The sequence below is a fragment of the Oncorhynchus mykiss genome, chromosome 1 (genome assembly GCF_013265735.2).
Source record: "Oncorhynchus mykiss isolate Arlee chromosome 1, USDA_OmykA_1.1, whole genome shotgun sequence".
Lineage (NCBI taxonomy): Eukaryota > Metazoa > Chordata > Actinopteri > Salmoniformes > Salmonidae > Oncorhynchus > Oncorhynchus mykiss.
The window spans coordinates 72,043,814-72,062,702 of record NC_048565.1 but is presented as its reverse complement, the minus strand read 5'-3'; the positions used below and the strand labels follow the sequence as shown (position 1 = coordinate 72,062,702).

The 18,889-nt window shown below is 48.2% G+C and overlaps 1 protein-coding gene across 13 annotated transcripts in view; it reads left to right on the top strand.

Annotated features, from left to right (window-relative positions):
• Window positions 1-18,889, top strand: part of smap1 (small ArfGAP 1) — a 62,115-nt gene that overhangs the window by 41,325 nt on the left and 1,901 nt on the right. For 4 of the 13 annotated variants that reach the window (XM_036984629.1, XM_036984626.1, XM_036984649.1 and 1 more), the window contains 5 exons: window positions 3,699-3,830; window positions 7,155-7,233; window positions 8,609-8,715; window positions 15,816-16,029; window positions 17,818-18,149. In XM_036984629.1, the coding sequence (XP_036840524.1) occupies window positions 3,699-3,830; window positions 7,155-7,233; window positions 8,609-8,715; window positions 15,816-16,029; window positions 17,818-18,149 (864 nt within the window). The remainder of the gene's footprint in view (window positions 1-3,698; window positions 3,831-7,154; window positions 7,234-8,608; window positions 8,716-15,815; window positions 16,030-17,817; window positions 18,150-18,889) is intronic. The other 9 variants (XM_036984664.1, XM_036984654.1, XM_036984694.1 and 6 more) reach the window with 5 other exon arrangements.

Genomic DNA, 18,889 nt, shown 5'->3' with positions numbered 1-18,889 from the left:
CAGATTATTTCACTTATTATTCACTGTATCACAATTCCAGAGTCAGAAGTTTACATACACTAAGTTGACTGTGCCTTTAAACAGATTGGAAAATGCCAGAAAATAATGTCATGGCTTTAGAAGTTTCTGAAAGGCGACCTGACAATAATTTGAGTCAATTGGAGGTGTACCTGTGGATGTATTTCAAGGCCTACCTTCAAACTCAGTGCCTCTTTGCTTGACATCATGGGAAAATCTAAAGAAATCTGCCAAGTCTGGTTCATCCTTGGGAGCAATTTCCAAATGCCTGGAGGTAGCACATTCATCTGTACAAACAATAGTACGCAAGTATAAACACCATGGGACAACGCAGCCGTCATACCGCTCAGGAAGGAGACGCATTCTGTCTCCTAGAGATGAACGTACTTTGGTGCGCAAAGTGCAAATCAATCCCAGAACAACAGCAAAGGATCCTGTGAAGTGAACATGCTGGAGGAAACAGGTACAAAAGTATTTATATCCACAGTAAAACGAGTTCTATATTGACATAACCTGAAAGGCCGCTCAGCAAAACTCCAAAACTGCCATAAAAAAGCCAAACTACGGTTTGCAACTACACATGGGGACAAAGATCATACTTTTTTGGAGAAATGTCCTCACGTTTGATGAAACAAAATGGAACTGTTTGGCCATAATGACCATCGTTATTTTTGGAGGAAAAAGGGGGATGCTTGCAAGCCAAAGAACACCATCCCAACCGTGAAGCACGGAGGTGGCAGCATCATGTTGTGGGGGTGCTTTGCTGCAGGAGGGACTGGTGCTCTACACAAAATAGATGGCATAATGAGGCAGGACAAATATGTGGATATATTGAAGCAACATCTCAAGACATCAGTCAGGAAGTTAAAGCTTGGTCGCAAATGGGTCTTCCAAATGGACAATGACCCCAAGCATATTTGCAAAATGGCTTAAGGACATCAAAGTCAAGGTATTGGAGTGGCCATCACAAAGCCCTGACCTCAATCCTATAGAAAATGTGTGGGCAGAACTGAAAAAGTGTGTACGAGCTAGGAGGCCTGCAAACCTGACTCTGTTACACCAGTTCTGTCAGGAGGAATGGGCCAAAATTCACCCAACCCAAAATCACCCATTGTGGGAAGCTTGTGGAAGGCTACCCTAAACGTTTGACCCAAGTTGAACAATTTAAAGGCAATGCTACCAAATACTAATTGAGTGTATGTAAACTTCTGACCCACTGGGAATGTGATGAAAGAAATAAAAGCTGAAATCATTCTCTCTAGTATTATTCTGATATTTCACATTCTTAAAATAAAGTGGTGATCCTAACTGACCGAAGACTGGGAATATTTACTTGGATTAAATGTCAGGAATTGTGAAACTGAGTTTAAATGTATTTGGCTAAGTTGTATGTAAACCTCCAACTTTTCACTGTATGTATGTGAATCTGTCGACAAATCAATCACACGCCAATAACCGTTTACATGTTTAAGGCTACCTCTTTTCCATAGCTAACCCTAAAGGTACATCACAATAGTAACATAGACACTTCACAATGCAAGTGCCATCATCTCCCATTTCAATATAGCCTACATATTTGTTGATGTAGCTGCTAGGCATATCAAATGTTTTCAGACAGATGATGTACGGGTAGATCCTATGCATTGCACCATATCCCATGTATCCTGCAGCTGTACAAATAGCCTACTTAAAACCCTGATATATAGAGGCCTAGTCCACTCAGCCGTCCCGAGCCAGCCCGACTAGCCTAACTCAGCATCTACTGGGAGATTCTGTATCTCGGTCTTTTAGATGATCCAGAGAGAGGGGAGATGTGGTATAATTAAGCAATAAGGCACCAGTTTGTAACCAGTTTATAATAGCAATAAGGCACCTTGGGGGTTTGTGGTATATGGCCAATATACCACAGCTAAGGGCTGTTCTTGGACATGACGCGGCACGGAATGCCTGGACACAGCCCTTAGCTGCGGTATATTGGCCAAATACCACAAACCCCCAAGGTGCCTTATTGCTATTATAAACTGGTTACCAACATAATTAGCGCAGTAAAACTGTTTTGTCATGCTATCTGAGCAGCTAACCGATCGCAGCTAACCGATCGCTGCAGCTGTACATAGTCTATTGGTAAATAGCCCACCCATTTTCACCTACCTCATCCCCATACTGTTTTTATTTATTTATTTTTCTGCTCTTTTGCACACCAATATCTCTACCTGTACATAACCATCTGATCATTTATCACTCCAGTGTTAATCTGCATAATTGTAATTATTTGCCTACCTTCTCATGCCTTTTGCACACAATGTATATATAGACTCCCCTTTTTTCTACTGTGTTATTGACTTGTTAATTGTTTACTCCATGTGTAACTCTGTGTTGTCTGTTCACACTGCTATGCCTTATCTTGGCCAGGTCGCAGTTGTAAATGAGAACTTGTTCTCAACTAGCCTACCTGGTTAAATAAAGGTGAAATAAAAATAAATAAAATAAAAATGCCCGTGGTATACGGTCTGATATACCACGTCTGTCAGCATTCCGGACTCGAATCACCCAGTTTCTAATGGCTGTTGTGAGAAATGGGTGCAGTGACATCCATGGCTATGCTGTTCTCATGAGTTGCATGGTTTAGATGCTTTTCCATTAGGTAGCACTCGCAGATTGGTACGAGATAATGTTTTGATGTGGTGATCAACTAGATAAGACCGTATAAACCCAGCTGTATAGGCTGGGTAATGGATAACATCTGGATGCTGTTTGGGAACTTATTTGCATCTGGCAGCTTACCGAGGAGGATGATCATTAAGACTCCCGTTGCTGTTGAAGCCTGGGTAAGCTGTGGCGTTCCCGCCGCGCACGCGCACACACTCAACCCCCGCACACACGTCTCACTCTTTCTTTTCTAGCTCTCCATCCCACCCCCTCTCATCTTTCTCCCCTTCCTTTTCTCGTGCCGTCTGTACTCTTTTCCTCCCTCCTTTCTCTCTGTCCCCCTCCCCCTCTCTGTATGTCCACCGCCTGTGGGCTGTAATTAAGCTCTAGCAATGATTCTGTCCTAGCAGCATCTGCTGGCCTCTCTGTGTCTTCTCTCATTGGCTGAACTCTGGCTGAGTGCAAAGCCAGTGTGACACCTGCAGTGTGTGTGTGATACATATGTGTGAATGTGAGGGAGGAAGGAGGGGTGTTGAGGAGGTGGATTTTATTGGGAGGGAGACAGCGGGAAGGAGCGAGAGACCAACTGTACACACTGCACTGCAGTAGCATGTTGAGGTAGGAGCATATACTGCAGTGCTGTGATTTCCACACACAGGTGTGTTGCCTTGGGCATAGACAGCCTCTGGGGTAGTGGGTGGTAGCATGTAGTCCCTCTGTCTCTCCTTTCCACTCAATCTATCACTCACAAGCTGTTCTGTTCTTTATCAGTTGCTGTTTCTCTCCCTCTCTTCCCCCTCCCCCTCTCTTACTCTCTGTTTCTCTCCCCCTCACCAAACAGCAAGGCGTCTCCCTCCCATCAGAGCGGAAGCTTATGTTTTCTTTTCAGGCCATGAATAAAATATCAAAGGAGAACAAGTGATGTTCCCTGCATCGGAAGTTGCGGCGTGGTCTTTGTTTGTGTCTGTCTGTCTGTCTGTCTGTCTGTCTGTCTGTCTGTCTCAGCTACTGTAACAGTGGTACTTTATCAGGGAGAGAGGGGCACAGCACATCTAGACGGGGATTGGCTCTGGGAGGGAGATGAGATTCAACACACACAGAGAGAGAGAGCGAGAGACGGACGTCACACATGTCACACCATGTGCCATCTCCGGTCGATGGGAGTGAGTTGAGCAAACGGTGTGAAGGGCGCTCTAAGGAGCCATATCCTCTGACTAACAGCCAAACCCATTGCATGCGTACACACACAGGCAGCCCAAACGAGTAGCATCCTGTGACTAACAACTGCCAGAGGCGGGGGGGGGGGGGGGGGGGGGGGGGTAGCAGGCCGTGGATCGATAGCATAGCCCCTGGGAGGCTAATCAATATTGTATTGACACTGCTGGAGTAGGAGGAAGAGCTGAGACTGTTTCCCAACCCCCATTCCCCCACTGTGTGTGGACCATATCTTGAAGGCTCACAACCTGATCCCACCCTGGAAAAATAGTTACACACTGGAAATTCAGCTTTGTTTTTTATTTGTATGTGTGAGTGGTCCAACCACAGTCAGCTCAGCGTTGACCTCGTTTGGTCTTTTGACTGTTGACTGACTCAAACTGCGTTTGCTCTGTTCCCGCGAAGCCAATAGATTAGCATTTCTAAAGCCTTTTGTGTAAAAACGACTAATTAAAACTTTATCGCTCGCAGACAGACAGGGAGCGAAGGACCACGTATCTGCCCTTTGTGCCAGCGCTGAAGTTAGTATTAGTGAGAGGGAGATAGCATCGCTCTCTCACACACACAGCATTGCAATACATACATAGACGCAAACACAGACACACAGACACACAAAGCTGCGCAATAAAGACAAACACACACACACACCAAAGAGTCTCCAAATCAGTGTTGTATTAACGTTTCCGTGACCCCCCTCTGCGGTCGAGCTGGGATTGGGTGTAAAAAGCCATAAATCCAATTACTTTATGCAAAGTGGCCGAGTAGTGTTTTATAATAAGAACAAAATAGGAAAACAGGTCTGCGTTCACTAGCAGTGCTCTAAGCCTATCACGTAGCCTAGTGGTTAGAGCGTTGTCCCAGTAACCAAAAGGTTGCTTGTTCGAATACCCAAGTCCACAAGGTGGAAAAAAAACATTTGTCAATCTGCCCTTGAGCAAGGCACTTAACCCTAATTGCTCGCCATCAATAATGGCTGATCCGTGACCCCACTCTCCGAGGCTGTCTCAGGGGGAGATGAGATATACAAAAACACCTTTTTAATTCACACCTCACACTTGACGTAGGAATAGCCAAAACACAGAGAGGGAGAGAGGTAGCTTTAGTGTGAGATCACTGTTTCTGAGTAGTCCTCTCATCAGCTCTAAGTGTGTGTGCGCGTGTGTGTGTGTGTGTGCAGCCACGCATCGGCTCCCAAACACTGGCACTGACCTTTCCCCAACAATCTAGTAGACTCCAGAGGGCGTGAAAATGGTGTGTGTGTGAAAATGGTGTGTGTGCGCTCGTTCTGCAGGTCTGCAGCTCAAACGAAGGGACTTTTCCCTGACTGTCAGATGAATTTAGCTCTGGAAGAAACACTCCTGTGTGGCAGGCAGCTTAGGATCTTCCCTATGTGACAAAACCTCTTAGAGAAGGTGTGTGTGTGTGTGTGTGTGTGTGTGTGTGTGTGTTGCGCATCAGACTGTCAGAGACTGTTAAAGTCCGTCAGGCTGCAGCAGTTCTGCACCATTCACCACAGTAACACGCCGTCACTCTCAAACTACCACAAACACACACACACACACTTGCATCAAACAACCAACATGTCCAGAGAGACATTGCAGAAACCCTGGGCTTGATGAATAATGGTTGTGTTGTGGTTCAGGTGTGTTCCAGAATAGGTTTCTAGTCAGGCCATGGTTTGGAAATCTGTTTTGTGTATTTTAAGTTCATAATGTGTATGGTGGAGCTGTGTGGACTACTTTTTCATGAGGAGTGACTATACCTGACGTTGCAGCTTCAGTGTCAGTGCTCTCCTATTTCCCAATGCCCTTTGTTGACATTTTAGTTTTACTAAAGAGCATTTTTGAAGTCTCTTTTCGTCTCTCTCGCCCTCTCTTTCTCACTCCATCTCTCCATTCCGGGGCTGCCTTGACACACATCCCCAGACAGTGGCAGCGTTATCATTCTCTTTTGTAGTGTTAATAAGGCAGCTGTCAGGCTGGCTGGTGACATCCTTGTGTGACAGGCAGACTATTTGTTTTTCTCCTGCTGGACCTTTTCTTCCCAAGATGAGTCTCACCGTATCGGGGAACTGTTGTACACTGCTTCTTCTCCACGGTGGTGGTAGTGTGCAGCGTCTGGTCGTCTTGGTTGGTTTGTTTCGGCGCTCTAGTGCGTGGAGGTTTGCGGTTCCTGGCTGGTTTGTAGTATCTTGATTTCTCCTGGTATGTTTTTGGTTGGGTTCGTTTGTGCTGATCTTTGCTTAAACAGTGTTTCAGTCTCTGTCTGCTTTGTGTGGACTGTGGATGTTTGCTTTAGGTGGGCGTTTCTTGCTTTTGACTGTACTCCTACTTGGTATGCAGTTATTTGCGGCTCTTCTGTAGGTGTGAAGGTGACGATAGTGGACGTGGAGGAGAGTGTTTGGCTGTTGATTACAATGCTCACTTTGTTTGCCTGGTGTTGCTGGAGTTGAATTGTTCCCTGGCCTCACCTCAGATTAGGAATCCGCTGTTAAACAACAACTGGACCTAGTCCTGAGAGCCGAATTGCCAATCACAAACTAGAGCCAGTCCTTACATCCAATCACAATCTAGAGACAGCCCTGAGATCCAGTCACCAACTAGAATCAGCGGTGAAGGCCAATTACCATCGATCAGTCCCGATTCCTAGTGATGGCATTTGCCAATGTGTGTGTGTGTTTCAGAATGACTACGGTAGGCCTTTCTCTAGCTCAAAGGGCCAATGCAGCTGTTCTTATCTCAGTAGCAAATCATTTCTGGGTAACAATTAAGTATCTTACTGTGTTTCTTTTTCACAATTTTAATTGAAAACAAAAATAGCTTCTTATAGCAAAGAGCAATTTCTCAAGCAAGAATGTAGCTAGGACTGTCTGGGAGTGGTCTGAGTAGGGAGGGTAAAAACTGGAAACTAGCTGTTATTGGCAGAGAGGTTTGGAACTCCCTTTCGTATTGGTCTATTAACTCATTTGGTGATGTCACCAGGCAGGCCAAAACAGGCTGACATTTCAGTCGTTTTAAACAGCCCTTACACTAAAAGGACATTTATAATGAATTGCACAGTATTAATCCAACCTCAGTGTGAAAGTATAAAACACTGAAACATCTGACTGCACTGGGCCTTCAACTTTGTGACAGTAACTGATGGACACTGAATAGTAATGGTGCACACTAATTCAGCTCAATCCTTGGAATGCTGTTGTAAACCTGCATTGTAGGGCTATGCTCTACCTCTGACTATGTGCTGGCTCTCCCTCTTCCTTCCGGTTTCCACAGAAGAAGGCGGAGCTTCAGACAGACTCCAGAGCCAATCCCAGGAGGACCCCCGAGCCGGCCATCGACCTGCTCGGCCTGGGTAAGGCATGACCAGCAGATCCCAGATCCTAGAAATGTATACTCTAAATGCCCCCACTTTATCAAGCGCTCTCGCTCTCTGTGTGTGTCTAGTGGGGGGGAGTATGACAGAGTGAAAGAGGCACGTGTAGAAGGGTGAGAGGTGTTAATTAAACTGACCTGGCCAGGGAGCTGGGGTGGAGGTTTGGGTCTGGCTAAAAAAAAAAAAAAAAAATGTAAACCATGTGTCTTCCTGATGGAGACAGTATGTTTCCATGGCTCGCTCAGCTTTCGCTCCCAGAGTGGCCATCCCATAATAGATGGTCAGTTGAACCCGGAACAAAGGGAGGCTACTTTCAAGTGGGGAAGAGATAGAAGAGCCTGTGGCACTCATTTCATTGCCCTGTCCCTCTCTGTTCAAAATCTCCACCATGCACAGCTTCTTTCTCTTCTCTCTCTCTCTCTCTCTCTCTCTCTCTCAATTATTTCCTGTTCTCTCTCAAGGGGCTAAATTTTGTTCACACTTAAAGGGCTAAATTATGGATGTTCTAACATAGTGTTATATAAAGACTACCATCATGCTGTCTTACCTCTCGCTCTATTTCTCTCTTCTATTGCTCTCTCTAATTTCTCTCTCGCTCTATTTCTTTTTCTCTATATTGCTCTCTGGTCAAACTCCCCATCATACATGTCTCATTCTCTCTGTCTGAATGGTGCATTGTCTACTAATGGTCTCACCTCTTGAGGAGGGGGACAGTTTCTCCTCTTGCCACATTCTCATTCTTTCCCTGTCTCTCTCGTTCACTCTCTCCCCAATGTCCCATGGTGCTTTCCCTCCTGTCGTGGAGAGCAGCTGGATTGTAGATGGGCAATGTCTCTGTGATCACGATCAGCCAGCATCCCTATTTCTCTCCCAGCTGTCTCTGTCTGTCTCTGTCATCTGTCTCTGTCTTGGTCTGTCTATCGAGCTTATAAATCTGATTAATGATTCTAAAAATAGCCCTTGAAAACAATTGGCAGTTTGTGATCCACGAATTGAAATTTAATTCCATTTCAACTTCAGAAGTGACATCGCTGTGAACGAAAATCCATATCCACCTGAAAGTAATGGTCCGTTTCTGAGTTGACTGTTTTGAAATAGCATTGAGTTATGATCATATACCTGTGTGGAGAGGGCTGACTGGGCTTTTTCATTGTATTAGGGTTCTGAACCCCAAGTAAATAATATCCCAAAACATCCTCCTACATCTGAGGAGGGAAGGGGAATAGGCAGCGCATCATAGATAACCCAGGAGTCATGTGCACACACACACACACACACACACACACACACACATGGATATGAGATTACGCACAAAATCTATACTGCCTACAGGTCAATGTTTACTCTCTCTCAGATGCACCTGCAGGTGGAGCTGCAACCAGTTCTGCTGCACCAGTCAGTGATGAGGACATCTTTGGTCCAATGGTGTCCAACCCTCTGCCCTCTTCCAACAACACTCAGGTACCACCTCTCACCACAACCCACAGGTACCACCTCTCACCACAACCCACAGGTACCACCTCTCACCACAACCCACAGGTACCACCTCCAACCACAACCCCCAGGTACCACCTCTCACCACAACCCCCAGGCACCACCTCTTCTTCTGGACCACCTCCCACCACAACCCACAGGTACCACCTCCAACCACAACCCCCAGGTACCACCTCTCACCACAACCCCCAGGTACCACCTCTCACCACAACCCACAGGTACCACCTCTCACCACAACCCACAGGTACCACCTCTCACCACAACCCACAGGTACCACCTCTCACCACAACCCACAGGTACCACCTCTCACCACAACCCACAGGTACCACCTCTCACCACAACCCCCAGGTACCACCTCTCACCACAACCCACAGGTACCACCTCTCACCACAACCCCCAGGTACCACCTCTCACCACAACCCCCAGGTACCCCCTCCCACCACAACCCTCAGGTACCACCTCCCACCACAACCCCCAGGTACCACCTCTCACCACAACCCACAGGTACCACCTCTCACCACAACCCACAGGTACCACCTCTCACCACAACCCCCAGGTACCACCTCTCACCACAACCCCCAGGTACCACCTCTCACCACAACCCCCAGGTACCACCTCCCACCACAACCCCCAGGTACCACCTCTCACCACAACCCCCAGGTACCACCACCCACCACAACCCCCTGGTACCACCTCTCACCACAACCCCCAGGTACCACCTCCCACCACAACCCCCAGGTACCACCTCTCACCACCTCCCTCCCTGGGGGTTGTGGTGAGAGGTGGTACCTCTCACCACAACCCCCAGGTACCACCTCTCACCACAACCCACAGGTACCACCTCTCACCACAACCCACAGGTACCACCTCTCACCACAACCCACAGGTACCACCTCTCACCACAACCCACAGGTACCACCTCTCACCACAACCCCCAGGTACCACCTCTCACCACAACCCCCAGGTACCACCTCTCACCACAACCCCCAGGTACCACCACCCACCACAACCCCCAGGTACCACCACCCACCACAACCCCCAGGTACCACCTCTCACCACAACCCCCAGGTACCACCTCCCACCACAACCCCCAGGTACCACCTCTCACCACCTCCCTCCCTGGGGGTTGTGGTGAGAGGTGGTACCTCTCACCACAACCCCCAGGTACCACCTCTTCTTCTGGACCACCTCCCACCACAACCCCCAGGTACCACCTCTCACCACAACCCACAGGTACCACCTCTCACCACAACCCCCAGGTACCACCTCTCACCACAACCCCCAGGTACCACCTCTCACCACAACCCCCAGGTACCACCTCCCACCACAACCCCCAGGTACCACCTCTCACCACAACCCCCAGGTACCACCTCAACCCCCAGGTACCACCTTTCACCACAACCCCCAGGTACCACCTCCCACCACAACCCCCAGGTACCACCTCTCACCACAACCCCCAGGTACCACCTCTCACCACAACCCCCAGGTACCACCTCCCACCACAACCCCCAGGTACCACCTCCCACCACAACCCCCAGGTACCACCTCTCACCACAACCCCCAGGTACCACCTACCACCACAACCCCCAGGTACCACCTACCACCACAACCCCCAGGTACCACCTCCCACCAAAACTCCCAGGTACCCCCTCCCACCACAACCCCCAGGTACCACCTCTCACCACAACCCCCAGGTACCACGTCTTCTTCTAGACCACCTCCCACCACAACCCCCAGGTACCACCTCCCACCACAACCCCAAGGTACCACCTCCCACCACAACCCCCAGGTACCACCTCCCACCACAACCCCCAGGTACCACGTCTTCTTCTGGACCACCTCCTACCACAACCCCCAGGTACCACCTCCCACCACAACCCCCAGGTACCACCTCCCACCACAACCCCCAGGTACCACCTCCCACCACAACCCCCAGGTACCACGTCTTCTTCTGGACCACCTCCCAGTGTTGTCAGCCTATGCCCTCTCCCCTGTGGATACAATTGAAGTCAGTGAAGACAGACTGGAGTGCGGGGTTTTTTGTTCCTCTGCAGAAAGAACACACTCATACACACACATTGACCTCAGCTCATACACACACACACACAACAGACAAACATTTTAATGTGCAGTCTAGTCCCACATTCCATATCCTCCGAGAGATGAAGAGAGGTCAGTGTATTGTGTTAATTTCACTGTGTCCCTGTCCCCAGCTCCCCAGCTACAACTGACACTGTTGGTTAGTTAAGGCCTGTCAGATGAAAGGACACAGCTCCAATGTATCTGTGGATATTACCACTAGAGAGGGTAGTCTGAACATGGTACAGAGACAGGAAGAGAGAGGGTAGTCTGAACATGGTACAGAGACAGGAAGAGAGAGGGTAGTCTGAACATGGCACAGAGACTGAGGAAGAGAGAGGGTAGTCTGAACATGGCACAGAGACTGAGGAAGAGAGAGGGTAGTCTGAACATGGCACATAGACTGAGGAAGAGAGAGGGTAGTCTGAACATGGCACAGAGACTGAGGAAGAGAGAGGGTAGTCTGAACATGGTACAGAGACTGAGGAAGAGAGAGGGTAGTCTGAGCATGGCACAGAGACTGAGGAAGAGAGAGGGTAGTCTGAACATGGCACAGAGACTGAGGAAGAGAGAGGGTAGTCTGAACATGGTACAGAGACAGGAAGAGAGAGGGTAGTCTGAACATGGTACAGAGACTGAGGAAGAGAGAGGGTAGTCTGAACATGGCACAGAGACTGAGGAAGAGATGGTAGTCTGAACATGGTACAGAGACTGAGGAATAGAGAGGGTAGTCTGAACATGGTACAGAGACTGAGGAAGAGAGAGGGTAGTCTGAACATGGCACAGAGACTGAGGAAGAGAGAGGGTAGTCTGAACATGGTACAGAAAAAGGAAGAGAGAGGGTAGTCTGAACCTGGTACAGAGACTGAGGAAGCGAAAGGGTAGTCTGAACATGGTACAGAGACTGAGGAAGCGAAAGGGTAGTCTGAACATGGTACAGAGACTGAGGAAGAGAGAGGGCAGTCTGAACATGGTACAGAGACTGAGGAAGAGAGAGGGCAGTCTGAACATGGTACAGAGACTGAGGAAGAGAGAGGGTAGTCTGAACATGGTACAGAGACAGGAAGAGAGAGGGTAGTCTGACCATGGTACAGAGACTGAGAAAGAGAGAGGGTAGTCTGAACATGGTACAGAGAAAGGAAGAGAGGGTAGTCTGAACATGGTACAGAGACTGAGGAAGAGAGAGGGTAGTCTGAACATGGTACAGAGACTGAGGAAGAGAGAGGGCAGTCTGAACATGGTACAGAGACTGAGGAAGAGAGAGGGCAGTCTGAACATGGTACAGAGACAGGAAGAGAGAGGGTAGTCTTAACATGGCACAGAGACTGAGGAAGAGAGAGGGTAGTCTGAACATGGTACAGAGACAGGAAGAGAGAGGGTAGTCTGAACATGGTACAGAGACAGGAAGAGAGAGGGTAGTCTGAACATGGTACAGAGACAGGAAGAGAGAGGGTAGTCTGAACATGGTACAGAGACAGGAAGAGAGAGGAGCCACACAGGATATTTTCTTCTCTCAGCCGTCTCCCAGTCTGAGAACAGCAGTGGAGAACGAGAGATGGAGTGATGGTTAAATAAAGCACTTGTGAATGAGCTGTGTTTGATAGGTGCCACAGTCATTCCCCCACCCCTCCCTTCATCCCACTTCCATACTCCCTTGGCTCTCCACTGCCGAGACACACACACACATCTCCCCTTTCTTGTTTCACGGATCAGAGCATACACCGGCTGCACGCCGACACAGCACAGTCCTGACTGAGGATGGACACAGCACAGTCCTGACTCTGAGCATGAACACAGCACAGTCCTGACTGTGAGCATGAAGAGCAATTATGGGTGGTTGGTTCCAGCATCTCTAACTACTGCTGTTACCAACCCCAATCTGCCTTCTCTCTCTCAGCCCCTCCCCTCTCCTTCCCGCCAATCCTCCTTCCTCCCTCCTTGCTTCCTCTTTCCTTCCCCGCTCCCCTTCCTTTCCCCTCCCTGTCTCTCCCTCCCTGTCTCTCCCTCCCTGTCTCTCCCTCCCTGTCTCTCCCTCCCTGTCTGTATTCTGTTCATGTAGGACACACACAACACATCTGCACTGCTTCACACATGGAAGGAATCCAGACACACAACGAAAGAATACACATGAATACACACTTTCCTACTGGCTGCCTATGGTTGGTTTGTGCTACTGGTTTGAGCTGTGGTACACACACCCACAAACACACAGCCATACATTAGACAGCGTTGATCTGCTTTCCCTCCACTATCAACCAGGATTCTAGTGTGATCTTCTATCTCCAGTGTATCCCCAGTAAAATAACCCCCCCCCACCCCCCCCCCCTCTCTCTTCCCTGGCCAGATCTGTGTTCAGTAAAATAACCCCCCCCCCTCTCTCTCTTCTCTGGCCAGGCCTGTGTTCAGTAAAATAACCCCCCCCCCCCCCCCCCCCACACCCCTCTCTTCCCTGGCCAGGTCTGTGTTCAGTAAACTACCCCCCCCCCCCCCCCCCCCCCCCCCACACCACCCCCCCACCCCCCACCCCCTTCCCTGGACAGGTCTGGGTTCAGTAAAATAACCCCCCCCCCCCACGTACACATACAGACATGTTACATACACACACAACCTTCTGCTCAGTAGGATTGTCAGCTACAGATGGTGTATCAGGGGGGGTAGTGTGTGTGTGTTCTGCCAGATTCGGGCAGGCTGGAACACACACTGCTAAGTATTTGTGGGTCTGAATGTAGAAGTATATGAATACTGACACGGTGGGAAAAGGCTGTTGAATGAAAATGCCACTTCTAATTCACAGCTTTGTGGAGAATCAACGGAGGGCAGTGTAACATGGATACTGGTGTGAGAGTGGGAGTCCAGCCATGCACACATCTGTGTGTGTTGTGTGCCTGTCTGTGTCCACTGTAAGGACATGTCCCTGCTGATTTTCTTCCACTACCATTTCTTTATTCCCTCCACATTGACCAGACACACAGGCCCACACCCCTCCCTCCCTCTCCTACTCGTATATCACTACTGATCCAGAAGGCAGTCAGACAGAAACACACATCTAACGTTGGGAAAACGCTAGTTTTTGGGCAACATGCAAATGCCTGGGTATTTATAGCACACTGATACATATTGCAACGTTCCAGAGCCGCCTGCCTGTCACCTTCATCTGTCTCGGCCCTAGTAAATTGACTGTGTGTGTGCGTGCGTGTGTGTGTGTGTGTGCGTGCGCAGACATTAAAAGGTCATGCTCATGAATAGTACACGTTTGTGTGTTTGTTCACCACTGTGTCTGTCTGTCTGTCTCGGACTCAGTTCGTCTGTTTGTATGTTCCCTCCTCTTTTCTCCTGCCCCCTCGTTCCCCAGGCAGAGAGGTGGGGAGAAGCAGCCGTATGCCACAACACACAGAGCCCTTCCTGTGGCGCGCGTGTACATGCCGTCATCGCGCAACTTCCCTCCTGTCTCGCCTTATTCATGAACTGACTCCCTCCTCTCTCCCTTCTTCCCTCCTCTCTATCGCGCCTCTCATTTCCCCTGTCCTCTAATTATCAGACCAAAGGTGAGGACACCACAGTTCACAAGACCGAATCCAAACATCACACTGTTGCTTTGATGTGCATTTTACATGTACTGTACCTTTCACAGTATTTTAACATTTTTGTTCAATAAAGAAATCTGAAAATACTCCGGATACATTCAGTAGCACCATCCACTTATTCATTGACATTTTGGAGCAGGTGCCTGATAAGAAAAGCCATTAGCAGGGTTTGAGTGAGAGAACTAAGGTGGCCACACACCTTTTCAATGTACCTTTTTACTCTAGGAAATGACCTTAACTATAAGGTGTTTTTTTTTTTTTTTTTTTAGCTCTCCAAGCTTTTCCGCTGAGGAACTGAAGCAGGCACACTTGTATGATTTTGTTTGGAACACAGCCCTTTATCCTCACCTTCACACAATTACTGCTGTTTTTTTTACCCAAACCGTTATCTATCATTCTGGGTCAGGTGGGCATTATTTGAAAGCGTATTCTATTGCCAAGATGGCTTGCTTGAGTTCTAAAATACAATCTTACAGTGTCAGGCTTTCCAAAGGCACTTCAGACAGATTGTCCTTTTGGTGCACATAGAGAGGAGTCATGAGTGCGTTCATGTACGTGTTCCGTGGCTAATTTTCTTCACCATACGACCAACAGGCTCAGAGTGTTCAGGACGTAACATGTCATCCTTGTAACTGGATCAAATAGAACGATCGCAAACGTTGATACTGTAAATGACATGAGTTTTCAAATATGGAAACGTGAAGTGCACATTGGGACTCGTGGGTGTGTGGATTGCTTGTATGACATCAAAGCGGTATTTATTATAGTCCTCAACCTCTCATCTTTCTGAACACACCCACTCGGTTTACAGCATTTCCCTCACTCCGAAAACAAATGGGTAAGGGTATTGGGGGTAACTTCTTGTCACGCGCGGTGCTCAAGTTTATAAATGCAGTCAGTCAAAGCCATGGCAGCGCGGTGGAGCACAGAGTCTGAGCTCTGACGTCATGTATAGCATGTTGCTGTACCGCCAACACATTCCAATTTAAACGCTTATCAATGACCAAATCTGCCATTTTCAACATGTATATGCGATGACGGGGGCCGTGACAACGGTTAAAAGTTTTTTTTTTTTATAAAGGGTGTGTGTGTCTTCTCGTTCTCGCTCTATTCATCTCTCTCTTCTGCACCAGTCTAATTCATATCATCCATCTCACTTAAGGTGACAGCACCTCTTCTCTTCCTTTTATTTCTCTCTCTCCCTCTCTCTCTCTTTTTAAGTGCTGCCTGTCAGTCGTACTACCTCTACGTTGTGAGTGTATGCGTGCATGTATGTGTGGTTGTGCATTCTGCTCATGCAGGTTGGCTTCAGTAAATCAATTTGGCAACAGATCTATCTCACAAACACACACACACACACACACACACACACATTCTGTCTGTTCCTATGTTCTGTCCCTCCAGGCAGTCTCCAGTGCAGCCCCAGGCGCCCCAGCAGTAGCGGCGTCCGCGGGGGGATCGGGGTGTGCTGCTGGCCCCCAGGCTAATCTGGACCTCTTCAGTGAGAAGAACAGTAGCAGCACCAAGACAGAGGAGGGGGCCAAGAAACCCCTCTCCAAGGACTCCATCCTCTCCCTCTACAGCAACACCACAGTCAGCCCACAGCCTGCTGCCCCAGGTAGTGCTACATACAGTACATACATACATACATACATACAGTTGTTATTGGAAGTTCACATACACTTAGGTTGGAGTCATTAAAACTCGTTTTTCAACCACTCCACAAATTTCTTGTTAACAAACTATAGTTTTCGCAAGTCGGGTAGGACATCTACTTTGTGCATGACACAAGTAATTTTTCCAACAATTGTTTACAGACAGATTATTTCACTTATAATATACTGTATCACAATTCCACTAGGTCAGAAGTTTACATACACTAAGTTGACTGTGCCTTTAAACAGCTTGGAAAATTCCAGAAAATTATGTCATGGCTTTAGGAGCTTCTGATAGGCTAATTGACATAATTTGAGTCAATTGGAGGTGTACCTGTGGATGTATTTCAAGGCCTACCTTCAAACTCAGTGCCTCTGCTTGACATCATGGGAAAATCTAAAGAAATCAGCCAAGACCTCAGAAAAACAATTGTAGACCTCCACAAGTCAGGTTCATCCTTGGGAGCAATTTCCAAATGCCTGAAGGTACCACGTTCATCTATACAAACGATAGTACACAAGTATAAACACCATGGGACCACGCAGCCGTCATACCGCTCAGGAAGGAGACGCCTAGAGATGAATGTACTTTGGTACGAAAAGTGCAAATCAATCCCATAACAACAGCAAAGGACCTTGTGAACATGCTGGAGGAAACGGGTACAAAAGTATCTATATCCACAGTAAAACGAGTCCTATATATCGACATAAACTGAAAGGCCGCTCAGCAAGGAAGAAGCCACTGTTCCAAAACCGCCATAAAAAGCCAGACTACAGTTTGCAACTGCACATGGGGACAGAGCTCATACTTTTTGGAGAAATGTCCTCTGGTCTGATGAAACAAAAATAGAACTGTTTGGCGATAATGACCATCATTATGTTTGGAGGAAATAGGGGGAGGCTTGCAACCCGAAGAACACCATCCCAACCGTGAAGCACGGGGGTGGCAGCATCATGTTGTGGGGGTGCTTTGCTGCAGGAGGGACTGGTGCACTTCACAAAATAGATGGCATCACGAGGGAGGAAAATAATGTGGATATATTGAAGCAACATCTCAAGACATCAGTCAGGAAGTTAAAGCTTGGTCCAAATGGGTCTTCCAAATGGACAATGACCCCAAGCATACTTCCAAAGTTGTTGCAAAATGGCTTAAGGACAACAGAGTCAAGGTATTGGAGTGGCCATCACAAAGCCCTGACCTCAATCCTATAGAAAATGTGTGGGCAGAACTGAAAAGGCGTGTGCGAGCAAGGAGGCCTACAAACCTGACTCAGTTACACCAGTTCTGTCAGGAGGAATGGGCCAAAATTCACCCAACTTATTGTGGGAAGCTTGTGGAAGGCTACCCAAAACATTTGACCCAAGTTAAACAATTTCAAGGCAATGCTACCAAATACTAATTGAGTGTATGTAAACTTCTGACCCACTGGGAATGTGATGAAAGAAATAAAAGCTGAAATAAATCACTCTCTCTACTATTATTCTGACATTTCACAACCTTAAAATTAAAGTGGTGATCCTAAAACATGGATTTTTTACTTGGATTAAGTGTCAGAAATGGTGAAAAACTGGGTTTAAATGTATTTGGCTAAGGTGTATGTAAACTTCCAACCTTTTCTTTATGTAGCGTTGCTGCAGGAGAAATCTAGTGGAGGTAACCTTGAGAATGTATTTCCTCTGCTGATACTAAGTGTTGACCCAAATGCTTTCTCGCTCTCTCTGTCTGTGTGTGTGTGTGTCCTCAACTCCAGCTGCTGCTATGTATATGGGCCAGCCTCCGATGCAGCAGTTCCCCAGCCAGCCCTCCGGACAGCCTAACTTCCAGACTTACCCAGGAGTGGGCGGAGCTATGCCACCCACAACCATGACGGGCGGTGTTATGCCCCAGGGAGGAGGAGCCATGATGGGGCAGAACTCTGGCATGATGGTCGGTATGGCGATGCCCAACGGCGGTTACATGGGTATGCAGCAAGGCATGATGGGGCCTCCGGGCGGCGCTATGCCAGCGGGGGCGGGGACTCCCCAGATGTACGCCGCCATGCAGCAGCAGCAACAACAGCAGGGCCAGTGGAATGTGAACCAGGTAATACACACACACACACACACAGTGGGTGATCATGGGGGAAATTCTCTTCTCATTCCCCCCTCTGTGTGTGTCTCTGTAGCTTTACCCGACCTTTGTGTGTGAGCATTGTCATTTCCTTACGACTGCAGGAGGTTAATGAGAGATCATAAATCACTGTGCTCCCACTGACAACACATCAAACACACACACACTCTGCCTCGGTGCAGTACATGATATGGTCGTGTGTGTACTGTAATGGGTTCAGGGTGTGCTGTTGGGCTTTTAACCTATGGGTGGGGTTTGGAAAGGATGGTTGGTGGGGGGGGGGCTACTCAAAAGTGCTCTCAAATCATTATGCTTGTCTGGGCTACACACACACACACACACACACACACACACACACACACACACACACACACACACACATCTCAGACAAGCCGATAATTCTACTGCTGCAAGGGCATTTCTAATGGATTAGATAGCCAAGACTGGACACCCTGAGAGGCAGAGGAGAAATGGGCAAGGGGGGATGGGAGGGAGATGGACTGACTGAGGACTAAAGAGATGAGAGGAGGGTGTACTCTCTCCGGTCCTTTACACATGCAGTAAGGAAATAATGTCCGCTGCGTTAAAGGGATACTTTGGGATCTTTTTCAAATCGACTTCCCCGGAGTCCGATGACCTTGTGGATCCCATTTTATGTCTCTGCGTGCAGTTTGAAGGAAGTTGCTAACTAGCGCAATTGCTAACTAGCGTTA